Below are 27,040 nucleotides of genomic sequence, written 5' to 3' on the forward strand. Positions count from 1 at the left end.
ATATAATATTCATTTTTATCTAAATATTTTATTTATTCATTTATGTGTTTATTTATTGGTGATGATCAAGCTCTAACAATTCAAAACTTTCAAAACTTAACCGTGATGCCAATGTTGATGCTCCTTCATGTTCTTACTCATCAGTTTAGCCTCTTTGATGCACTGATCAACATGAATAGGTTGAAGTGGTCCTTGTCAAGGTATATATACCTCACCAAGTTTGCTAGATCTTTCTCTTCTTCTTCCTTTCCCCTGCTGTCTATGTCAGTAGTATGCAAATCTGAGTTTGTAACTCTGCCGTCAATACGAACTGTCCTCCTTGGTCTTCCAGAGCAAAAACCATTTTGTTCCAAGAAGATGTTGAAGAGTTATGATGTTGAAGTGTTATTTGTATAGTGTTTTCTCTGTAGTATAGTTCTCTTGTTTGTATTGCATTAATGTAACTATTTTAGCTGTTAAACTTGGGGTCAGCCATAGAAAGACCAACGGTCTATGTTGATCCCCCCACAAACTGAAATTACTGCTTTATGTTGTGTGTTTGTCTGTTGTGAAATTGTCATAAGTTCAACATTTCCTTTATTGTTCCAATGTTCTATGTGTATGTATCGTTCCCACGCAGTATTCTTTGTATTTTTATCAGGATGTGGAAATAAATGAAATGAAATGAAATGAAAGTTATGGGGGAGAAAGCAGCCTTGTCTTAATCCGGCTGTAAGCCTAGTCCTGAACCAGTCGCTTTTATTGCTGCTGCCTAAGTAAACTGCACTTCTTACGCAGATGTTCTGATTCTGGTTCTGATTCTGGATGTGTACGATGCAGGGCCCGACTGGGCATAACGCATCGGACGAGAGAGGGCGCAGGGGTAATTAGGAGGTTCTATCGATGGCCTTTTTGAATGAGTCTATTGATGGCGAGTAATTGATAGTGGCGTCACTCAGGTGGTTCCACTCTTATTTGATTAAAGCACTTACTGTTATTTGCCACTTGTCTATCTAGAATATTTACAGTATCACAGTTTGCAAATTCCTTGACACGGATACGTCGTCTGAATTTTGTAGGTTGAACAAAAGTTGGAATTGGGAGAGCTGGCACCAGCCCCGACCACTTTGAAGAAGAGGGTGAGTTTGAGGTTCCTTCTTCTTTCCTTCAAGCTTGGGAGATGCAATTCAGCCAGCTTGTTTGTGATGAAGCCGTCATCTCTAGACACGTAATCTCCTGTAATGAATCGGTCAACTCTTCTTTGGACACTTTCAAGTCTGTTTATGTCCTTTTGTAGATGCGGGTCTCAGGCAGGGCACCGTACTCAAGAAGTGATCTCACTAGGCAGTTCGCGTCGAGGACAGAAGTACATGTAGAGGTTTCTCCGAAGGAGGGATAGAACCCAGTTCGCCTTTTGCGTGGTCTTTGCAACGTTCTTCTCCCACTTCAGGTCATCTGAGATAGTGATCGACTCCTAAGTAACGAATGTCGTGGACGTACTGCAGGATATGGTTATCGAGTTGGTAGAAGTAGGATGATTTACTGCAGACATGGTGTAGCACTTCTCTGCATCGAAGCGCATACCCCATTTATGTGCCGATCAAGAGACCATCTGCGGAAATGAAAAAAACAAACAAAACAAAACCCGAAAAGAAAGAGTCCCGAGTGTCCATAGGGACTAGCAACTACCCTGTTTATGTTTGCCAGGTCCTCTTGCAGTAAACCATGGAGCTACAAACTTGTAACTCTATGAGTAAACCATGCGGTGTAGGCGCTTATAACGCCACCACCCCCCCCCCCCCCCCCTGCATGCTATACAGTGCACTCCCGTTACAACGAACACGGTTATAACGAAATTTCGTTACAACGAAGTAAATCTTCTGGTCCCAAAATTATCACCATTAAAGTCTATGGCACAAAATTCGCTTATAACGAACACGGTTATAGCGAAATTTCCGTTATAACGAAGTCTTTTCCGAGTGCCACAGACAAAGAAATACAGAAGAAATGTGCTCCGTTATAACGAAATGCGAATTGCTTTCGAAAATACGTAGCGGAACAAGCATTTATAGCGTCTCTGCATAGGTGAACGCTTCACACCACTGTGTGTTCTCTCCTTGTGCCACACACACTTTCTGAGTGGAACTTGCGTTTATTATTGTAATACAGTTATCCCATCACATTTCACATAGCTTTCCAGTGTATGATGAGTATTCAGCAAACATAATGTGATATATATGCGTGGTTTCCTTGTTTTCGTTATATATTGTATTTGTTCGGTTATAACGAAATTTCGTTATAACGAAAGAAAACCGCCGGTCCCGAGCATTTCGTTATAACGGGAGTGCACTGTACCTTCACTGGGACGTGTAGTTCATCCTCATTACTTCTCCCTTTTCAGAGGGATTAGTGTGGCTTCCATATAGGGTGGCTGTCATCGTTGTTATGGAGACCTCCTGAAATCCTGTGACTCCGTAGTCATAATGCTGTAGTTTACTCCTCTGAGCAGTATCCTGTTCACTTCTTCAGCTAGGATGTCCTGTTTAAATTTGCTTTCCGACATATTCCGTCTTAATTTGACTAGAATGGTGATGGTTCGATCGCCTTTGTTTGTGTTGGTCAGGTCTTTTGACTTTCTGGTGCGCTTTGTTAATGTTATTCTCCTCCAGATTTTTTTAATCTTTTTATTTTTATGAAGCCTGAAACTTATCAGCGTATTGAGACCTTTGGGTCGTTTTGATATACATAAAATCACAAAGACTCACTTGCTAGTATCATAATAATACGCAAAATGGCTTTCCGTTGCGTTAAGAAAATAAATCATACAAAACACGTGTTCTAGTAAATGATGACGTATAAAGAAATAGACAAAATTAAATCGTCAACCAACCCCAATTTTTCGTTGGCCCCTAATCGATTAACGAACGGTCCTTTCTGGCGTCGGTCATCCTGCATCGCGTGCTGCACGTAATATCATTTCCATATTTTGTACATTAATCAATTTGGGTAAGCAGAGGCGCGAATATATTCATCCAGCTGATTAGCTGAGGGCTCGTATTGGAATCACTTTGAAATTATCCGTGAGTTGGATACATTGGTTTACTAATGTATGTAGCTAAAATTCTTAAATGAACAATGCTTTCTGGCGTATAAGTCTGTGGCACTCTGGACGGCTGTTTATGTTTTGTTTTGTTTTGTTTTGTTTTGTTTTTCCTGATGACACTTGCTAGAAATCAATCGGAAAATAATCTTTGAACCATTTCAAAGACAACCCTAAAAAAGGTTACATCCCTGATGCTTTCCATTCCGCAATTCTTACAGCTGTAAGAATAAAAAGCAGAAAAAAAACCCCACAAAGAAACAAACAGAAGATTTGCAAAAGAAAAAGAAGAAAAAAGTCGGAAATTACCTATAATCCAACACCAAACAAGACAGGGGGGTTGGGTATACTGTGTGAAGGGAATTCAAGTAAATAAGATCTGTAGGATTCAGGATACAAGGCGAAGCCAAGTAAAGTTGGTCATTTATAGGTGTTATTAGGTTAAGCATATTTTGCCTCTGAATTCCTATTCACAGTTTCTCTGGTCTATCTTAATACCAAGTGTAATAATTTGGTTACTGATATTCGAAAATGCAATGCATTTTCTGTAATCCCAGTCACGTTTTTGAAATGAACTTATCTTATATGTTCCCATTTGTTTTTCTCTTTTCCTCATCTATCATATTTGATTTTGTTCTATATCGATAAACGTAACCTGCTGTTCCTAATTCTAAACTCCTTTTTATATATTCCGATTTTTTCCGGTGTTAGTTCTGCATATCCAAGTTTGTTATTATAGATTTTCCCGGCCAATTTCGCACTTTTTTCAGTCCAATTCCCAATTTGTGCATTCAATTTAGCACAATTTAGCCTAGATGGCATGTTCGGTATTTCAATTTTATAATCTTTTCATTCAAATTCATTTTGGAGCATTCAAATTACCTTTAACACCATTCGAATCAGCACTTTTTCAGTTCAAATTCGTAAGACAAGCACCATTTTGCAAATCGTTCATTCAATTTAGCATGATATAGTCACGTGATCACGTATACGCTGCGCTCGGACATTCGAATTCATTCTTGGGCATCCAATTTCGCATTTACTGCAGTCAATTTAGCAGACACGTTGATGCTTTTATTCCTTTTTTCCCATTTTCATTCATCATAGGTATTGTTTGCAAGCATCTTAAGATTTCATATTTCGTATTCATTCTTTATTCTGATATCACCTTTGCAACAGTACTTTCAAAATATGTGTATGTGTTTATAATGTTTGATAACATTATTTCATTCACAGATACATTAATCTTAAGTTTGTTTGGACATTAATTGGGAGGAGGTTTCAATTTACATCGTGGTTATTTCTTTCATCTGCATGTTTCATTATTTTCATTTGGTGGGTGCAATATTGCGTTAATCATCATTAAGAATAAAGTTCTTGGATCAGCTCTAGCCATCAGTTTGTAAAGGTTATTACCCTCAAATGCTTCTATGATTCTTTCAATGTCTTCTTGAGAGATACGCCTGTATCTGACTCGTACTACCATGACTGGACATAAGAAAGTGAAGTGAATCTATGGTACTGGTGCATGTATAGTTCTGATGACGTGTATAAAAGAAGAGGGGCGTTACAGAACAACAACCTTGAATTATTTATGGTCAAAGATACCTTTGCTATATACTTAACAGTGTGTGGATGAAGCAAAAATTAACATTTAAATACATCTAAATCACAGCTCTCACCTTTTCAAAATAGAAATAACATTACGCCAATTTGAATGAACATGTTTGGAATTTGACTGCCCATACGCGAAATTGAATGACTGAAATACCATTTTCCGCTAGTGCAGGCGAATTTGAATGACTGAAGAGCACGTGCCAATTTGAATGCCCGTTTTACGAATTCGAAAGGCACATGTGCGAATTTCATTGATCGAAATGCTAAATTGAATGAACAAGTTGCAATTTTGAATGACAGAATGTGCAGTGACGAGGATTTTCGCTAAATTGAATGAACCTTTTATCAAATGGACTGACAAAAGTGCGAAATTGGCCGGGAAAACCTATACTAGAGTGTAAACAAGCTTTCCAAGTATACGAAAACCGCTAAAGTATTACTTAGTTGACAATCGCCTTTGCGCATATCGGATATCCTGGGTTATCTTAATAAAAGAGAAACGACAAGATTAGCTTTCAGTTATCAATGATTATCAGATAGTGAATGCAAGAAGCTTATTTTTCCAAGCCAAAACATTGGTTTAATAGGTATACTCGCAACAATTTGATTTACAGATGCGTTAAATGTACGAGATAATCGTATTTAATACGAGTTAGCATCTGTCCCGCATTCACACTCTCCCCGATAGCAAGACATCTTACGAAGACAGACGCCTGTTTCATCACAAAGCTATCATAATTTACGGCAGCTAGCCTGCAACGCTTTTACAGGAGACGAAATGACGTTGGGAATGCTTTTCTTACCCGTTTTGGCGGCAATTAGCGTAAATCTGGGTAAGTCTGCTGTTTTGTGTTTTTCTTGTACCTTTGGCAATTATGCTCTTTTTTTAGCATTCCAGAACTTTATTTGTATCCCTTTAATATCCATCGGTTTCCAACTGCAGCACTAGGATCCGAGGTGTGCTATGACGATCTTGAATGTTTCGACGACAGTTCGTCATGTCATTCACTTCGTTTTCCACCCGAAAGTCCCACGCAGATTGGCACGAGATTCTTCCTCTACACACGACTGCTTGGCTCGTCACCAGATTCCTACCAGTCTTTAAATCGTTTGGATAGTAACAGTATCATTGCTTCAGAATTTGACGGACGTCTTCCCACTAAGTTTATCATCCACGGGTATACCGACACCATCTTCTCCGACTATTTTCAAGACATCAAAAATTCGCTTCTAGTAGAGGTGCGTTTCTCACTTACTTTTTATTTGTTTGTTTGTTTGTTTGTTTTTTAAATCCGTGAAATCTGGTCTAGAAAAACAGTCGCCGTTTTCATTCGTATATTCCTCAGACCGTATTGTGTGAGATAAATGCATGATAATCTTCAGTCTCCTTACTACATGGGCTTTATGTAGTTATCTGTCTTTGATGCATGTTCATGCACATTATACACACACACCACCTGTCTGCATACCAGATACGAACATTCTATTCTCACTGATGTACCGATAAACTCTTTCTATAAACACTCTGAACCGAAATTTCGGTGCTAAACCTTCCCAAGTCTGGACTGTTGGTGGCTTTAGCCCATTTTCCAAGAAGTCATTGAAAATAGAAACACTTACTTTATCCATTTATATTTGTTGTCGAGTCTTAAGTAGATATCATATAAAAAAATCCCACAAAACACACACACACACACACACCCACCACCACACACACAATCAAAAAGAAACACCACCAGAACACCACTACTTTGAAATTAAGTCATCAGTTGCTGAACTGTATACAATAGATTCCGAATAATTACGGAACCAAATTTAAAGCTGTAGTTAATATGAGTTTATATAAAATTAACACTGTCGTTATCATTATGAGTACCATTATGTTTCAGTGTGATTCATACGAATATAGATTCATAATAATGTTAACGTCAATATCAATATCTATAATCAATATCAATGTAAAAGCAGTACTATGTATTACATCCTAAAATATTGATCAATGTGTGCAAGTAACTTTTCCAGTCACATTAAAAGAATGAAACAAAATAGAAAAAAAATGTAAAACATATTACATGTAGATGAAATATCATTGCTGTAGTGAGGAACTATGGATATGGATGTATTTCACAAAGTTCTTTTAAAGATTTGCATGGGTTTTGGTGATCATGGGCCATATACAGCATTGGAGCGTTATATATGACCTTTTTTTTTTTTTCAAATAGACGTTGATAAGTGAAACAATCTTTAACGTTATACCATTTGTTTTTTTTTTTAATCAATGCTCTTACCATTAATCTATGTTCTGTTTAGCTCCAGTGCATATCTGTTTTCACGAACTTGTTAATTACTAATTGTTAAATGTCCATAATACCTCTGCAAATAATAATCATTCTGTAGTCGTAGAAAAGGAAGAAGAGCATAATGTGCATAATGTGTATGTGTGTGTGTGTGTGTGTGTGTGTGTATGTGTGTGCTTAAGAATTGAAGATGGTTTGGTGTTATACGCTGATAAGTTGTACTTGTAATTCAAATAAAGTTTCTCATTATCATCGAAAGGTTGCACAGCAATGTACAGAATTATTTAGTTTAATTACCTGTGTCAACATCATTGTTTTCATAACTTTTTTTTTCACTTGTACGTGGGACCGTCGCAAATTGTCTGCTCTAAAAGGAATATATAGATATGAAAGTGTTGTTCACCTGTCATAAAACTTTGTAAAATTGTTATTTTTTTTTAACTAGTCAGCTCAGAAACACAGAATCTCAAAATTGCAATTTGTATCTTCGTGAATAATTGAGAGAAGACGAGCTCTAACACTTTTGCTCCTCTCATTCCCAAACCAAACAAATAAAAACCAAAAACAAAGAAAACTCGTAGTTCCGCTTCGAGTTCTGCCATTCGAAGGGGGAGGGGCAATTAAACCTTAAATTGACTTAAGTTTAAACACGAGCAAAACGTTCCGTGACGCTGATGAGTCACAAAACACATTTTGTACAGGAGTAGGTATTCACATTTAGGATTTAAGAGAATATATACTTGCCGCTCAATTTGATGTTTTCTCCCTTAATTTCATTGCAATCAACCCTCGACATCTTCACTTCCCCTGTTATACTTCAACCACCACCACTAATATCTATACTAATACTAATACTATAGTAATAGTAATAGTAATAGTAATAGTAATAGTAATAGTAATAGTAATAGTAATAGTAATACCAATACTAATACTTATATTGATACTAATGCTAATACACTAATTTTGATACTGCTAGTTCAAATGAACATTACAGACATCGAAGAAAGACAGCAGACCAGTGAGAGAGTGAGGGGTGAGAATGAAAGATAGAGATGGAGAGAAAGAGAGACGGAGAGGGAGAGAGAGAGAGAGAGAGAGACAGACAGACAGAGAGAAGCAACACCAAACCTTAATTTAAGAATTCAGATATTACCCGTTTAAAGGTTATGTCAAACTTAATTTCAACAGGGCAACATGAACGTTATCATGGTGGACTGGCAGCCTGGAGCTAGGGGTGGCTACAATCTTTGTCGCCAAAATATCCGTGTGGTTGGGCGGGAGATTGCAATGCTTGCCCGTCTACTCAACAGGTACATGTCTCATTTCTACAAAATACAAACCAAACCAAACCATAATCAAATAACAAACTGCTGGAAATGATCACGACATATCTTTATCTTTTACGCCAGTCAATTCAATTACTTTTTTTTTTTAATTGTATTTAGCCTAAAACTATCAAAGCACACATTTACATTCTTAAGAGGGGCACCTTTAAAAATTGACTTTGATTTTAAATCAAACAGTTGAACTTAGAATTCGAACACCAACGAGGAAAAGGAATTGGATTTGTAATTTCCATATACAATGTTTCGAAGTCATATTGATCACAAACACAAAGCAATTTGAGTATGATGATTTTATCACTGCCTCGCAAGTCTCTCATTGACCTCTTCACAAAAACCACTGGTATGCTGAAAAGTAAGTAAGAATAGAATGAATTGAAATATGATTTATTTCACTCTTATTATCCAATATTATTCCTGTAACTCAGCGTTATGACTCCCCCCCCCCTTTTTTTTAATAGGCCTGGGGTTGTTAGTGATCACAACCAGCGAGAAAGTCTGAGTGCGGTATAATCGCCACATGTAATTTGAATCTTTGGATATATGCGACACGATTGTTTTATGAGAACATGTGAGTCTTAAATACTTTCATAACTCCCTTGGTTAAGGTGCGAATTTATGACATTGTTTTTGAATTATGAAGTGAAAAAATGAAATTCTGTTTGCTTTATTTTATTCAATCTTTAAGTAGCGCTCGTAAAACAGAGCTTAACAAACGACGAAAATTCATGCGACATGCGCTTCTCTCTATACAGAAGAAATGCCAATAGGTGAAATACGCGATTAATGCAAATTCGGCTTGATCCTGTACTTGCAATACAGTATTAGCGAAATTACAGTAGTTAGTAGCTTTACCCGATCAAGGCAGAATAACGACAACTACGATCATATTCTGTGCGTAAGTACATCATAAATCAAGCCATATGTTCTCTATGCAGGTCGAACCTGATGTTTAAGTTTAACAAAATCGTGAAGTTACTTTGGTTGTATACGTTCATTTTACGAAATCATGCAAATACAAAACAGTGCACGTTGTTATACACATAGTGAAGAGTATTGAAGACAATATGAAGTCGAACACATTTTTCAATAATTTCTCTCGAACAGAGTTATCATATTGAGAACCCGTCCGTCCCTCTCATATATCTATTTACCTAGCATACTAAATGCATCTCGTTATGTATACGCTTACTTGATTACTGCATATGGTACTCCAAAATTGTTCATCGTGAATAAAACTGCATTCCATGTATCAGCCATGACCTGTGTAGCAAATCTGCATGCGCTCTGTGGATATTGCGTCGTGTGATATGTGCGATGTTGACATGAAAATAATTATCTTGTAATTAAGTGACGATTGATATTAATCACAACTTTTGAGACTGAAGTGATCGCAAATCTTTCCAAATTTGCAATTTGTTCTAAATCAATAGCAAATTTTAAGCTGCCATGGAATTTTCAATTAATCAGTCATTTCTTCCATCAAACTTCTGAAAAAGCATCATTAGAAAAGGTGATAACGCTCTCAACCACTAAGGTAATTTCAAGGTGATTAGGAATTCAGATTTGTACTTGCATAAAGATAACAATTTTTTAAACTTGTTTGTGTTTTATTTATTTATTTATTTTTAGCCGGGTAGCCCTTTCAGCTCACTCTGAACTGCTCTGCCAACGGGCCCTGCATCACATACAAAATACAATTTTAGTAAAAAACACAAAGTTACAAACACGGTAACAAAGAGGAAACATAAACACAAGATTATACAAGTCCATATATAATAGAGCGTACACAAGAAAGGGTTGTACACAAGCCAATGAAACCAAAAAAGAAAAAAAAATACAATCAGGTCCGGGAGAGATAGAAAATAATAGTAAAGAAAAAACCTCACACACACACACACACCAACACGCACACACACACACACACACACACACACACTTTCAATTCCACACCAGTACACCGGCACCCACCCAAACCCGCACACACATACATACATGCACGCACATGCACACACACACACATACATGCACGCACATGCACACACACACCCACGCGCACACATACATACACACAAACACACCCATGCTTACAATAATGATATCTAAAGTCTATCAATTGAACTAAGCATTTTGCAGTGTCGTTTGGCGTTTCGAATGAAATCAGGTAAATTATTCCAAATTTTAGATCCATGATAATGAAAAGATTTCTTATGATATTCAGTTCTATGAAGATTAATATTAAGAGGACAGCTAATTGCATATCTAGTTTGAAAAGAGGGATTTCGTTTTGTTATCAAAGATTGCAAATACGTTGGGGTCAGTCCATTGACAACTTTATATACAAGTATACAATATCGATACTGGATTCTCTGGGTCACCGACTGCCAGTCTAATCTCTGAAGCATTATCTTGTGTGGGGTCTTAGGTGTTATGAAACATATATCGTAAATTTACAGGTGTTGTAAAATTATCTTATTATAGGTTGATCGCAATTTGAGTTTGGCATAGATATTAAATCGGATACTTTTAATTAATCACAAGTTGAAATCAATTGCAAGTTTATGATACTTGAGACTAATTTTAATCACATCTTTTATAAGACAAGGCCCAGGTCTCCTTGATGTTATAACCGCTGGCTGATCGAATCCCTCTGATTTCTAGACTAACAAATTCATTGTATTGACTGTCTTATGACGTCGTACAGAGAAGCCGGAGCCGCCTACGAGGATATGCACTTGATTGGTCACAGCCTGGGAGCGCATACAGCTGGCTACGCCGGAGCCTATCAGCCGGGATTTGGTCGCATTACAGGTGATTATACTGCTCTCCAGCAATTATCTAGTGTGCCAGAATAGGTAGGCCTAAATTGCAACGGTGGAGCGCTTACGTGTGTAAGCTAAAATAAACACTCAATGCTGTTTAAATAGTTTAGGACTCTTACGCATCATGTTAGAGTAAAAATTGATGGCAATAATCCTTTGTTGATCAGATTGATAACGGGGAGTGGTGTGGTTGTATAAGCTAGCAAAATGTCTCTAGAGTGTATCCGACTGTCTTTTAGTGAAAACAGCGCTGCCAACATTGGAAACTAGTTGAGAGTGAGACTCCTAAAATCCTACGGGAGCTGTGTCAGTGACATACCGTACCACACTACATAGGCCAATGCTATAATTTAGGAGTCAAAATGAGTGAGATCAATAGAAATGCATGCAAATGAAATAAAGTTTTAGAGTGAGAAAGGACCAAAAGTTGTTGGCAGCCCTGGTGAAAAGGTTTGATAAACACACGACCATTGTCGTTATGCTGAGACACAGAAGAAACGGTGAAACATAGATCCAATCAGTTGGAGCAGTCATTGGTAATAAATTCAAGAAAAGCTTTGATAAAATTATTTCGTCACTATATGCATCCGTTATCCTACAAACCGTGGCAATTGACAGGTTTGGATCCAGCCGGGCCTGGATTCCGAGGCGTTGAGACGCAGTGCAGCCTGGACCCATCAGACGCCCTCTTTGTTGACAACATTCACACAGATTCTGATGACGTTGTTGGAATGGGACTCATGGACCCGGTAATTATTGAGAAATGCAGCCATCTTTAGAAGTCTTCGAGACTAAACAAATTAAATAGATCACTTTTTAAGGAATTGTCTCCTCATAATGATCATCCGACCACTCTGTTTGCATAACTTTGCTCCATAAACCACTTTGACAATCAAGTTGAACCGTGTGCAATCGACCAGACGTGTCTTTTCACTTTCGTGTACAGAAACATTTATCCGTCTGGGTCTTCTTTGTTTATCATTGTCAACATTACAGTACAGTTGAATCAACCAAAACTACATGAAAACCAAGCGTGTTGAAGTGCACACGACCAAAATCAATTTGTGTTCGCACATGTAAAATTATATTGCATTTCTGCTAAAAAAGTATCGACATTGTCAGCTGGAAATTGAATGGGTATAATTCAGTTTTCCGTTGATGTTTGATTTTATTTTGGCATTTTCCGTGAAAAACAAATTTATATAAATTCTATGAAAATAAAAATAAACATGTATTCATTAAATGCACCGTACAATTTCTTTAATAGAAGGAAATGTATTGATTTGATACCTCAGTTGTTTTGTGTACCAAGGAAATGGGAGACACTGACAATACCCAGTGTTTTTATCATATAGATCGTCAGAGTAAGGTCACAAAGAAGAATCATGTACTAGTATGTGTCAATATTTGACTGCATCTTTCACTAACTAACATGTCCAAATATAATCAGAATTATTGGTTTGCTGATTATTTACCGGGAATATCTTAATGTCGATTTCCGGGATTGGGGTGTGCTTGTAAATGCGAAGACATTCGACTGAGTATATTATGAAATCAGAATTCGTTTTCTTCTCACTCAGATTGGCCATGTCGATTTCTACCCGAATGGCGGTGTGGATATGCCGGGTTGCGCCCTCTTCGACGTAACTTGCGATCATTTCCGCGCCGTTTATTACTTCGAGGAAAGCATTCGTTCTCGTCATTGCCAGTTCTCTGCTTACCCATGCGATTCATGGAACCGCTTCCTGTTGGGCTTTTGCGCCAAGTGCGGGTTGGCAGGTTGTCCGGAAATGGGTTACAACGCAGATCGCAGCCAGGCTACAGGGACGTTTTACCTTGCTACCAACAGTAATGAGGAGTATTGTCAAACACAGCGGATGAAATAAGAAGTGGAAGGAAAGGATATTTTGAGTTTCAGTGGGAAAAGATCAATACAGTGTATTTGAACAGTCAAATTTGGTAGGGAATCACTATTATTGTATGTAGAGTGACAGTTCGTATAGTTCAATTGAATAAAACATGTATGAAGATTTGCACTATCAACTCACCAAGTTTTAGAATTAGTATAGAATGTTACGGGAGCTCGAGGACATCTATACAACGCACGGTGTCGATCGTTGGCCTCCGAGATATCGAGTTGTCACATTGCATGCTAAGAATACATCATTACATTGGAATTAATCCTGGCATGCAGTCCACACTTCCAGAAAACACACTTTCTAAGACTACATGAACTTTGAAGACAGTGAATCATGCATTTATGAGAAGAAAAACCATAAAACTCTTAGGGAGGTTAAATTGTTCTAATATCAGGGACCCGCTTATCAGGGGATGACGATCTTCTATCAAAGCAGTCGACAGTCCAGCAATGTCAGATTATCCTGTTCACGCGCCAAAACCTTCACGTAATCTTATATAATTATACATAGGCATATTATAATCTATCACACTGTGTGTGACATATCCCGACTCTTACATTGTACAGTTCAAACACAGACACAGGCAGGCTGCAGACAGACAGACAAACAGACATACACACACAACATCATACATAATTATATACGTGTACATAATCATAGAGCGTATTACATGCAGCAAACAATATAAATCATATGGCGTGATGAGTGGAGCTCGAAGCCCTTTGTAGCAGAAATCGTTATCAATTCGAGTGGAGTCGACTCTCGTGAGAATGATATTTCATAGCATGTCTCAAAGTTGATTTTGTTTTTCTAATACATGCCGTAGTTACGTAACTGATTACATTTAAGCATGTTTTATTGCTCCTGTTACACGTTGCCGTTGAAGAAACATCGATTTTATTCATGCACACGAGTTGTATTCATTTCCACTGAGTTATGTTGATGGGACAAAAGGATAGAAATAATAATAATAAAAAACTACTAGGCCAATATTATACAAAACAGAGCTAAACCAGTGTGTCCATGTTTAAAACGTGTATGGATTATTGTTGCTTCGTTAATCAATGTTATCTTTATACAGTGTGGGTGATACACAACAGAAAAACCCTCAACATCCACCAGTCATATACTGTCATCTAAACATCGATGTTTTCATGAATGAAATAAATAAACTCACATGCATGAAAAATTCATAGAATTCACTCCAGTAAATTCATTAAAAGAAACCAAAATCCAAAGAGCAATGTGGATTGGGTGAAAGCAGCAATATTAGTAGAACACATCAGTGAAAGTTTGAGGCAAATCAGACAATCGATGCAAAAGTTATTAATTTTTAAAGTTTTGCTGTTGTAATGACTGGATTAGGAGACTACTAGAGTTTATGACGTCATGTGTGGACAACAATATAAAGAAATATCAAGAGAATTCCACAAAAAATTATTTTCATGAAAATTACACATTCCATCAACTTGATACTGACATATGTTCAGGGTAGTAATTATTCCTCCTGTTTTTGAAAGCGGTTAGTGAAGTGCTCTTTCATTACACTATATAAAAGTGAAAGCATGTGGAATTTTCTTTTTCTGTTTGGGTTTTGGTTTCCTATAACGTACTAGTAATACTCAATTCCATCGTATGGCGCTGTACAGCATGAATAATGGTTTGGCCCTCTGGCATAGCAGTGGCAACACCGAAGATGCTATACCCTGGATAAAGAAAAACATTAATATTATCATTATTATTATCATTATTATTATCATTATTATTATTTTTTATTATTATTATTATTATTATTATTATTATTATTATTATTATTATTATATTATTATTACTATTATTATTATCATCATCATCATCATTATTTTCATTACTTATTATTCATCATCATTATTATTTCATAGGCCTATATCTATTATCAGTATCATTATCAGAATTATCACTATTACTAACAGTGAATTCAAAAGAAAGAGGCTAGAATTTTTTATTCGACTTTGATATTAGTCCCTGCAACCCTGTCACCTGTACGGTTTTAGCTGGCTTGTGCCGAAAGGGTGGGTTGGGTGGTGGCGCGTCGCGTTAATGGGAACACCACCCTTCGTCCAAAGCCCCCCCCCCCCGGTTTTGCCGAAAGGGTGCGTTGGGAGCGTTGAGTCGCGTCGCGTTGACTGGAACCCCACCCTTCGTCCAAAGCGCCCCCCCCCCCCCGGTTTTGCCGAAAGGGTGCGTTGGTGCCTTTTCTCATGTAATATTAAAAGACGAGTTTTGAATTTATATTTAACCTTCAAACAACCATTTCAAAGAGGCAATCGTCCGGATCGGTTTACACTCTATTACCACTTGGTCTACAGCCAGTTGGTCTAATAGACTGTTTAATATCAGTTGGTCTAGTCATCATTTCGTCCAATTACTGTTTGGTCTAATTGATATTTGGTTTAATTACTATTTGGTCTGCAGTCAATTCGTCTAATAATAGCCATTTGGTCTATTTTTGGTCTATTATGAGTTGGTCTAATTCCATTTCGTCTAATCATCAAATGGTCTAAAATAAAACCAAATTTGTCCAATATAAATTTGGTGTACACATCAATAAAAAGGCCCCCCCCCCAAAAAAAAAAAAAAAAAAATAGCCCAGTTGGTCATAAAGACGAAACGATGATTGGACCAAATGGTACCTGATTAGACCAGGAGGCTGGCTATTAGACCAAATGACAATAAGATCAATGGTTATTAGACTAAATGGGTGTAGACTAAATGATGATAGACAGAGGCTAGACCAACTGGGCAATGGACCAAAATTAATGATGTGTACACCAAATTTATATTGGACAAATTTGGTTTTATATTAGACCTTTTGATGATTAGACGAAATGGAATTAGACCAACTCATAATAGACCAAATCGGTATTTGATGATATAAATTGGTGTTAGACCAAAAATAGACCAAATGGCTATTATTAGACGAATTGACTGTAGACCAAATAGTAATTAAACCAAATAACAATTAGACCAAACAGTAATTGGACGAAATGATGACTAGACCAACTGGTCATTAGACCAACTGATATTAAACAGTCTATTAGACCAACTGGCTGTAGACCAAGTGGTAATAGAGTGTAAACCGATCCGGACGATAGCCTCTTTGAAATGGTTGTTTGAAAGTTAAATATAAATTCAAAACTCGTCTTTTAATATTACATGAGAAAAAGTACCAACGCACCCTTTCGGCAAAACCGGGAGGGGGGGGGGGGGGCTTTGGACGAAGGGTGGGGTTCCAGTCAACGCTACGCGACCCAACGCTCCCAACGCACCCTTTCGGCAAAACCGGGGGGGGGGGGGGGGGGGCTTTGGACGAAGGGTGGTGTTCCCATTAACGCGACGCGCCAACTGTGTCCACCCAACCCACCCTTTCGGCACAAGCCGTTTTAGCTTATGAAAGCTTGACTCATGCGGTGGTTTCGTGTATATGTGTGTGTACTCTATTTCTCCTCGGATAGGACGTTGTTTGAAAGCGAGTTACAGAAGGGTTAACTTGCACTAAGACTAAGTATAGGGAGATTTTACTTTTCTAGTATAATGAAAGAGCACTTGACTTATACCTCTTTCAGAAAGGCAAGGGAAATGACATTAAAGACACCCAGTCGCGAGGATACATGGACATATTTCAGCCGCGGGCGGCAGCACGTAAACTCGCTTCCGAAGTTGCTACGAAGCGAAATGTGTGTGTGCGCAAGACATCCCTAAAGCAATGTATCGCGCTATAGTATCTCGTTTGCTCGCTTGATTGATCTGAGCGCGGGGAGTACGTTTTGTGTAATGTGAATTGAATGTATGGTATACTGTATGTACTGTGTGATGCAATGTTCGCATGAGCTATAGTAGCTAGCTGCCTATACTTCGTGCGACTACAGTGGCTAGTGTACGCCTTCTCTGATCGCACCGTCGATCGTCGTCAGTCGTTAACTACACTGTAATCGTCAGATCAGATTAAATATAGGTAGGGTGGCCATCATGGACGATGACACATCGTCATGGGTAGCGGATATTACCGCCGAGTTGTCCATTCTGAACGCGGACGATTGGGTCGGAGACCTTGACGTGTCTTGTGTAGGCCTACTATATACATATCGACCACCCTTATTGAAACCGACCGCGTATAATTCGTGCACTGAACACTTAGTACGCACTTCTCTGCGCGCAAAGCACATAAAAATGGATTGGCTTTGAATGTAGATGAGGATGGTGTGGGAAAACGCGATAATTCATTGTTCATTAATGGTTTTCATCAAGGACAAAATTTCGAATGAATATTTTCACCGAATCGTAATGACAGCACTATGTAATGTCTATGGAAGTTTCTAAAAGGCTTCTAAAAAGCTTCGTACATCAACACGGTGTTCAATACAACTCGGTTTGCGTGCATTGTCAATGCAAAAACAGCGGTCGATCCTAATAACGCGATGTACCGCGGGGAGCTGAAACGCGGCCACGCAAGTTCGTCGGCGATATTTTTGCACTGAAACTTCGAATCGAAAACGGAACAACGGCATTTGATAGAGCTGGATTTTCTCAATCACGTAGGTCAAGTTTTTTTTACGTGAATTTCAGTGTTAAATATTCTTATCAAGCAGATAAACATCAGGCGGTCGATTAGTAGTAGGTCCAACCATACTTGCCCTGGCGTGTGTAAATTCAGGACGGGGAAGCGACTGTGCCCGTGCAGGGCCAACGGCCACAGTTGCACTGCACAGTGTAACTGTGGCCGTGATAGAAGGGGGCCGTGCACCAACCGACATACCTTCAAGTCGAAGTAGGGCCTAAACTACTCGAGTAGAATCTATTATTGTTAGATCTGTCATCTTTGAACCTTTAGTTCCCCTGTTTAAACGTTAGAGTTCTACCAGATCTATTGGGTTAGACTACATGTATGATGGAGCTTGCGATAGATCTATTCATTTTTTTAAATTTATTTGCAAATCCTAAATCATATTCTTGGGGAATTTGCATAACATGATTGATATGAAAAACTTCTCATTTAATGGGACTAATGACATTAAACTGACCCAGCAAATGTCATTTCAATTACGGCATTATCATAATTTGACATAAATGAGAACGTGGAATTATACATAGAAAAATAGGCCTACTTGTCGATCAAACGCAAATGCCCTAAAGTTACTGATACTAGATTAGAAAAAGTCATTCCACTTCAATCACTGATTCATGTGTAGACTTCTACTTACACATCATCTGGATCTGGATTCCTTGAAGTTGTTGACTTGGCCAGCTGGGGTTGCTTGATTGGCGTAAGCCGTGGCAACACAATTCCACCGTGCATGTCGTAACACGAATTTGCACATTCTAAATAAAAATTCCTGCAAAACTGTTCATGCAACTCCAGCAAGTGGAAAGCAAATTTTTCATCGGCACGCTGACGCTGAAGCCTCCCCCTCTGGTCTCTTACTTGTCCTCCAGCTAAGAACACGTCTCTCTGCGTTCTCCACTCGTCGATAGCGTGTATACGTTGCCTCGAGTTGGACGGCTGTTTGATCTCCATTGTGAGGTTTCATTACTAAACCAAAGCCAAGGCTAAGCCGAAACAGTACAGCACTTTTTATTGCAAACAGTACTCGCATACCACACACAATATTGATACTGACATACTGTTAGTACCGGTACCGACGACTTTCTATCAACTTTGTTATGTTACGATTCGGCCCAACGTACTGTAAGCTGTACGTATAACACATGCAGCTGACGCAGCAGACAACATTGCACGATGAGATCATAACAACCTGCCATATGGCCATATGCATTGCAACTTGCTATACATGAAGCTTAGAGTTTTAATATCTTTTCATCAAAGCATATTTATAAATACCAAATATTAAACAACGTAATATATGAATAATTTATGATATTGTTATATAATATTTTCAGACATTTTTAAATATTATTGCCTAGATTGCTGAAATTGGCACCATAGTGCATATAAACAGAGACTGGAGCCAGATACGTACGTACGTACACCCGACAGCTCTCACTACTTCTTGTGTCGCGGACCGGGAGAGATTTTCATGCGCATGGCTGTTGTGCGGTTTTGTGCATGCACCCATTCGGCCCCATTCGGTAGGTATTCGGGCGTCCATGTTGAAATTACAGTGGACAGCTCGCACGGCGCGCTCGTGCCCCATCAGGTTTTCGCTGGTGCGCTGCGTAGCGTCGTGTTCGGCATTCGGTACGCACGGGGGTACAATAACGGGAGGAGCAGCTTGTCGTGCTTTTCTACTGAGCTGCGAATCGCCTGCGACGACCGGCTGCCTTTAAGGCGGACTCACACTGTGCGATTTTTACTGCGATGCGCTGCGCTGCGACAATGTGCGATATCGCAGCCTGTTGCACTCTGTCGCAGGTGCTGCGATGTATACCGCACACTGTGCGATTTGTGGCCTACGATTTACACCATGCGCATGCGTACATCGTACATTACGGCACCTGTTCATCATAAAGAACGGTCACCATGAATGAAGTCACTCGTGACTGTTTTTTTTTTTCTTTTTTTTGCGACTTTGGTTTGAAAAGTACATGTATGTTCAAGCTTGCTTTTTTTTTTTAAATTCTAAAGTATCAGAAATTACTAGATATGAATCGAATAACACTGTATATTCTAAGAAATTAAGTTAATAATGATAGAAAAAAGAAATGCCATATTTTGGTATTAATTTGGATCACTGCCTGGATCAAAGTCCCCCCCCCCCTTTTTTTTTGGGGGGGGGGGGAGGGGGGTTACGTGGTTGTAGGATTCTTGATCATTGGAAATAGTCATTTACAGCATATTATGCATATTTATGTAATTATTATAATGGGTAGAAATCACAGTAAGGGTGAAAAAGTACTGCTTGGTGGAGGTCTGTATTCTCCGAGTGCTTTTCTAAGGCTTTGATAGTGGAATTCTAGCATTGTGGTTTCTCAAACACATAAAATATTGTGCTGACATATTTTTCTGGTTGGCCCTTGAAAAATTCACTCTTGTTTTGTGTACGGTATGTCATTACCATCCAGATGTAAGGGAATCACACTTATTTACAATATATATTGATTCACGAATAAAAACGTGACAAGAATAAAGATAATGATATATTCAAGTCATTAAATCAAATCTAAAATATAGACACATTGATCACAATTAAAGTCAATTCAATAGTTTATTTATTTCCATCATCAAAAAAGAAAAAGATAAGATGGTACAAAGCAGTTCAAGTTGTCGATTTGTCTTTCTATATCGTGACGACAGCTGTATGCTTCAATTAGTACAATACAATTCTACTGTCAAAAAAATGCAAAAAAAAAAAGGCAAAACTAGTAGGAAAAGCAATATCATAATTGTGCTGTACAATTCATATATACATACTGCAGTATGGATGTCATAGTTCTTAAAAGTATCACACAAAGTGACAAAAAAACATCAACTTCCATTTCTTTTCCACATAAACAATTAATAGATTCAGTCAACTTGAACATCTACAATAAGTTCAGCACAACGAGTTACCATTACAATTTGCATGAGACAACTACCTATGCCACTACAATTTCCCCCCCCCCAAAAAAAAATGTTGCAAAAACAAACAAACAAACCTCAGAGAGGAAATTGCTGCAATCTAACATACTTTACAAGCAATGTTTACAGTTAGAGTTTGTGTACAAAGGTACATAAACACTTACTGTAAACATAGTGTATTTTGAAAAATGCCAAATTGAAATGATCATACCAGCATCTGAAGGGGTGCTTTGAGATGCACTAAATGTGCTACTGGTCCTAATCCAGATTAATCAGACACTGCATACACTGCAAAATACTGTGGCAAAGCAGTCATTTGAATTGAAATTCCAACTGTGTGTGAACCTTGTCAATTGTATACCTTAAAAATGTAATATCATTACAGGATATCTCATCTTCAACATTGTCCATTTTCTGTGCATCCCAGATTATGTTGGTGCCTACCTTAGGCATTCTTTACAAGAAGAAGATGTGCTGGTTAAAATGTGCGGAAGAAAAAAAAAATAAAAGGTTCAAGGCTAGAGTACATGTAATTTGGTTACACATATTACTTTCCAGAATTGACTTATAAGCAAGAAATATACAATTGTGTTACCAATAAATCAGGAACATACAAATGAATGAACACTGAATTGCTTTGACTGATAAGGGTAAGTGGCAAATTGTAGCCTACAATGTAGCAAATACAACTTTAAGAACAATTTGCTGACTCAAACTCTCAGATGTTGATTCCAGTAATAAATGTTATCCATCGATACAGATAGAGGTATGATAAAAAACAAGCAAACAAACAAACATAATTTTGTGCAGAGGGGGGAGATCAGCAGTGATGTATGATTAAAATACCATGCAGCACTTATACGGTAGCATATATACGACTGCTGCATTCACATTGCTCTAAATTCAGAATTGCACAGTAACATGATTTCTTGTTTGCAGCTATAGTACAACTTATTGCAATGATACATGTGCCATTTTCCATTTTTCTAGCTCAAACATTTCTGGCAATACATGTATCATTGTCAGACTCACATTTCAATACGCTTAGACAAGGGCGATGAAAACACACTGTGCAATTCCATCATTGTGCAATGATTATTAAAAGCCTTGTTGATGTAGACTGGCATTATTAGGGTGATTAATAAGTTTACAAAACTAAGTTGTTAAATGGTCAAGTTAAACTAATATTAGACAACTTGCAATAAGCTCTCACTTCCACAAAGGCCTAAGGTGTTTTTACTCTGTGCAGTCCTGTGAGTGACGAAGAAATATGATGTCATGTCACTACCACTTTTGCAACAGTGCAAGTCATATACAACAACTTCAAGGTAAAACATCTCTTGAACTTCTGAAGTTTTCCATCGATTCAAAAGAAGTTTTGCTTACATGTTCAGCTCACTGCAAAGTGTGTTGCCATGGTAACAGCACTAATTGCCCTCAAAGTTATGTAACGGCTTTAAGAACAGCTTTCTTCCCCAGTTTTCGAGCCATTAAAACAATGTTTGGCCCACATGTTGAGTTTAATGTAAAGTTGCACAAAACATACATTTCTAAACAGTAGTGGAAAGAGTGCTGCTATTGTCTCTGAACATTGTAATGGCCCTCACAAATCAAACAAAAGCTTGTGGAATTTTTCCCTCTCTAGTTTTCCAGTGATACAAACAAAACATGGTACATTTGTTGTACATGATTTAAAATTGCAGGATACATTTTAAAGAGAAAGGGAAAGTGCATTGTCGGAGTAACAGTGCATAATCGCCTTAAAATCATGACAAAACCTTGCACATTGAAATTCTTCAGCTGTTTGATGGTATTTCAGAAAAAAAAAAGACTCACGGTGATTGCGAATAAATTTGAGTTTTTCGAGAGTAGCTGTGTTTGTAGTTGGTGGGAAAACAGAAATCAAACCATTGTAAGTTAACATCAAATGCATGTAAAGTTCATGGAAACTTGCACTGGTCCAACATAAATGAAAGAAACAAGTCAATGTGTCAGTTTCTTCAAGTTCCACCTTCACGACTGCCTGCTGTAGTAGCTACCACTTTCCTGCTTTTAAAAGTCACATTTTGTTTCCAGTAAGTCCCAGAGAGACAGCAATGTCATCCCACACTGATCTTGCAGTTACAGGTGTAAGTGTTGAGGTGAACTACATGACAAGGGCTAAACAAACACAAAAAAGAGAGCAAAAGGGAGAAAATAGGGGAAATATTAATTGTTACAAAAATGCATAAGGTTCCCTGTGAAGCAAATGTTTGTAGTTTAGGATGCCTCCAACTTTCCGCCCATTTGCTTACAGTGTTTACAGCACTTGAACTACACACATTAGCAACTGACAACCACAGTTGAGTTATCGAGTTGAGTTTTTATGAAGTTCCTCGACCATGGAATTGACTGTGGAATTTCATTTTCTTGAAAAAGTAAAAGAACAATGTGGCATGTTTTTATTTCATACTTAGAGAACTTACGCCTGAATAATCCTTTCGACAGTGATCATAGATCTGAACGCACTGACAAAAAGAAGTATCCCTGGATGATAATTCTTTGAATAAAGTCTACTCAACAATGTTCTTTGAAGTATGTAAATCAAATTTGGGATTCTCAGGTACACCCCAAATACATAAATATGTTGCACTTGTCTGTAGAGAGAGAGGAAAAAAAAACAACAACAAACATGTTTTTGTTTTTCTTTCTCTCTCTATTTTAGAGGTAAAGCAAACATTTTCCATTTGTGCATCAGCAGGGTACCTACTGCTGATAAAATTTTGGTTTCCTTTGCTTCTTGACTCCTCCTTATCTTCTTAGGTTTTGTTTTGACAGGTCCTGCTTCTCCTTCTCCTGCTCCTTATGTGTAGCATTTCAGCCTTTGACGCCTTGCTGGTAGAGTCTTTATCATCTTGTAATTCCTAGTAAATAGGAGAAAAAGAAAAAGAAAAAAAGCACACAAACATGATTACATATTGTATTGAATTAGAATGATGAAGAGGGATGCACTCCCCCTATGTCTTACAATGGATTCATTCTTTCAAAGAAATGTTTTCATTTATTTCTAGAAATTGCTTACAATGACTGTATTTGAAGTTCTATGAATAAACTATTCATCACTTTTAGGGTAGCATGAATGAAATTTTTATTTTCTTCAAAATACTGTAAAAGACAATTAAATTACACTTTTTGAAATAATATCTTTCTTGCTCTCAACTTAATGTGTATTTCTTAATTGTCAAGCCACCATAAAAAGAAAAAGAAACTGATGTATTCACACATGCAGTCACATAAACATTTTGGAAAGTATGAAATAGTGTTTATTTTATCTTCTAACATATATACTGTACCTCGGTCTCCAAAATTGGTTAGGTATCCTCATGGCATGTTTGTCCTCAGAAATTGCAGGTAAGAGAGGGATTCATGTACTTCTGCAGGACAACCAGTTGCCAGCTGCTCCTTTTCTGCTCTTCCTTTTCAACATTGAGACAAGCCTCCAGTATGAATTCCTTAGAGATTTCATTTTTATTCAGACCTGTTTAGGGTGACACAAAGGGACAACTATTTTCAGGCATTTATGATAATTACAGTAGACTCTAAATTTACCATTTGGGTAAAGAGGACAACATTTGGGAATGAATCTAGAGTTAACAAACACATATAAAATTGTAGTGATAAACAAATTTATTCAACTATTCACCATTGTTGATTATTGGACAGGCCTGTACATAAGTGCTTCATAAATTCATATATCATAATCATAATTATTTCAGTCATTTACTAAGGTCTAAGGGCTTGAAAGCTTAACTAAATTACACTATGCATTACATAGTGTACGTTTAGTACAAGTAGGCTATGTCAATATACATACATGTGTAACGCATGACGCACACAGCATTGTTTCCTACAGTCTGCAATTTTGGATAATTCATTATTGCCCTTGAATGATGTTTTACATTCTGCAATCAAACTGCAGGTACAGTTTGTACACCCTACAGACTGGGGCAGGGTCTTTGATGATTTCAGACTGAGAGTTCATTTTGATATACTTTGTTATGAAATTAAAGGGCAATTAAAGTTAACAGAGAGTATGACATGTACACCGGTACTGTACTGTATGCTATATAGCCTTACCAAGTGCTGTGCACAGCACGTTTGTGACTTGCTGAGGCAGCAACGACAAGGCTGTGTTTATTATCGACACAGATTAACAAATGACGCACTGCCGAATAATCAAATACTTTGTAGCACTAGTCTGCAGACCTGAGCATGAACATGTTACAGCCTCATACAGTAACAACTTTCAGTTTGGAGTGCATGATCAATCATTACATAAAAACTCGGACAAACATGGATAAATTTAATGTTAATCACCTAGTAACCTACATGTAGAGAGGGTCACTTCAGTGCATTGCATTTGTTTTGTGTGTGTGTGTGTTTCTAGACTACAATTTCTGTACAAATCTCCAAGAACAACTGATCAATCTAAGTTACCTCAGCTCCACTTAGGCCTTATTGTTAAAAATCTAGAGTGCTATACTCCTGGCTTAGTTAGGTAATTTCCATGAGACTAGACACTATGTCTACTCTAAAAAAAAAAAAAAAAAAAGTTTGGGAACAGTTTGTTTATTTTTTTGTCTAGGATCTGGATTCATACTGCTTGTAACTATAGCAATGGATCTCAATTACAGTGTAGGTCTAACTCCAACGGTTAGAGTTCTAATTCCTCTAACGTTTAATACAAAATAGGTCTAAGCCTACGGTTCTAGCGTTAGACCACAGCCAAGGGCAGGATAGGCTAGCACAGCTACTGACAATCTAGATCCAGTAGGTGCCTAGGCCTCAGTAATAATTGACACTGTATTTCTGTAGCCATCACTAGCTTAACCAGAGTAGGCCTACCGTACGATTTTGAAATCCATGAGCACATTTTGGCAAAGAAAAAAAAAAAGTAGCCTAGACCCATCTAACGTTAGTACTCTTACGTACGTTGGATCACCGTAAGGGACTAACATTACTATCGTTTCATGTTGTAGAACGGGTCTAAAACTGACTGCGAGTAGTGCTAACGTTAGTGCATGCTACAACTGCTAGTGCTAACGGTTAGACTAATTAGGGGCCTAACTGTCTAGTGCTTAGGGTCTAGACAGATTAGTTCGTAGTTTAGTGAATAATCTAAATAAGACTTTGATAAGAAAATGTAGATTTCTAGAGATCTTATCACTAATAATATCAGTTACATCTTGATAGGCTAGACTTTCAATTATCAATATCCTTTCCTATCAACGTGTAAAAAATATCTGGATCTGTTTCTGTTTCTGTTCCGGTTCCGTCGGTATAGAGGTCTACCTGTACTCAGAATTAACTATACTCCACCAACGTTTTGTAACTTTGTGTTAGTACAGTATGGTTGTGAGTGCAGGGCAGGAAGAATGTTTCACATTTGAAGCCTCTAGAACCTAGATCTCTAGCTGTTAACTGTTGGTTATATACTGTTTTTCAACGTTATGTCGTTAGACAGAAACCACGTCTAACGTTATGTGTCTACTAGTGTTACTGTTAGTGTTCACGTCCACGTCAGTCGATCCAGTAGCAGTGCAATACTAAGCCATTATGGTCTAGACTTAGATCTAGGGCCTGTCCAGACCAGGGGCCTAGCCCTAGTTTATACAACGTGTAGGCCCTATTTTTAATTTATTAAAATTCGACTGGAACACGTAGGACCCTATGTACATAGATCTAGGGCAGACTAGGCCTAGAACCACTTCTAGGCCCACACACGTATTTAGGCCTAGCTAGATATGGGTCTAGTTTATAGCATACTCAGTTAAGGGCCTAGGCTTAGTATAATTTAAACATTATAGATCTAACACTTAACAAGTTAGTCCAAGGCTATGCATACAGTACCGGTCCGGCGGTACGCAAACAAAATTTTAACCAACCCACAGACTGTTTAATCTGCCCTCGTTCAAACTCTATACATGGGACTACGTATGGACAAAACGGCTGCAATGGACGCGAGAAGCCCATATTCATGGTAGAATTACTCACGATTGCACTCTAAGTAGTTGTAAAACTCCCTCCCCATCTCATCTTCGTCATCATGTTGAGATAGATCAGTAAGCAATTGTGGAATAAAGGAAGCATATCCAGCCAAATCTTGATTAGTACTTCTTTCTACCACCTTGCTTCACTGAAAGTTTTCGATCATCGTCGCAAGCGATTGTCGCAGAATTTTGAACATGTTCAAAGTTCTGCGATGGGGCTGCGATGGCTGCGATAGCACCCAAATCGCCGGTTGTCGTATCGCAGACATCCTCACACTGTGCGATTTCTCGTCGTGCGACATCGCAAAGGGTAAATCGCAGTAAAAATCGCACAGTGTGAGTCCGCCTTTACCCTTAACATACTCAAACAAATCGAGGA

At 38.0% G+C, this 27,040-nt stretch overlaps 1 protein-coding gene and 1 long non-coding RNA gene across 3 annotated transcripts; one reads left to right on the top strand and one right to left on the bottom strand.

Annotated features, from left to right (window-relative positions):
* The first annotated feature begins 813 nt into the window (after positions 1-813).
* On the top strand, positions 814-13,044 carry LOC140241898 (pancreatic lipase-related protein 2-like). The gene is made up of 6 exons (XM_072321646.1): positions 814-862; positions 5,640-5,935; positions 8,182-8,303; positions 11,041-11,147; positions 11,777-11,907; positions 12,739-13,044. The coding sequence occupies exons 1-6, from the start codon at positions 814-816 to the stop codon at positions 13,042-13,044; spliced, it is 1,011 nt and encodes a 336-aa protein (XP_072177747.1).
* A 9,669-nt stretch (positions 13,045-22,713) lies between these two features.
* Positions 22,714-26,785, bottom strand: LOC140241575 (uncharacterized). Of its 2 annotated transcripts, XR_011902089.1 has the most exons (4): positions 26,666-26,785; positions 23,965-24,149; positions 23,382-23,535; positions 22,714-22,792 (listed from the first exon to the last, which is right to left on the bottom strand). It is a non-coding gene; the product is annotated as an uncharacterized lncRNA (long non-coding RNA). The 2 variants fall into 2 exon arrangements; XR_011902088.1 differs by lacking the exon at positions 26,666-26,785 and having other exon boundaries at positions 23,965-24,188.
* Positions 26,786-27,040: the final 255 nt, after the last annotated feature.

The sequence above is a fragment of the Diadema setosum genome, chromosome 18, assembly GCF_964275005.1.
Source record: "Diadema setosum chromosome 18, eeDiaSeto1, whole genome shotgun sequence".
Taxonomy (NCBI): Eukaryota; Metazoa; Echinodermata; class Echinoidea; order Diadematoida; family Diadematidae; genus Diadema; species Diadema setosum.

What these genes read in the sequence shown, in the direction of transcription:
- LOC140241898 (XM_072321646.1), top strand. Translation starts at nt 814, where the DNA reads ATGCAGGGCCCGACTGGGCATAACGCATCGGACGAGAGAGGGCGCAGG. An exon ending in AAAATTCGCTTCTAGTAGAG is followed by an intron (nt 5,936 to 8,181) that starts GTGCGTTTCTCA and finishes TAATTTCAACAG; the next exon opens with GGCAACATGAACGTTATCAT. An exon ending in GAATGGGACTCATGGACCCG is followed by an intron (nt 11,908 to 12,738) that starts GTAATTATTGAG and finishes CTTCTCACTCAG; the next exon opens with ATTGGCCATGTCGATTTCTA.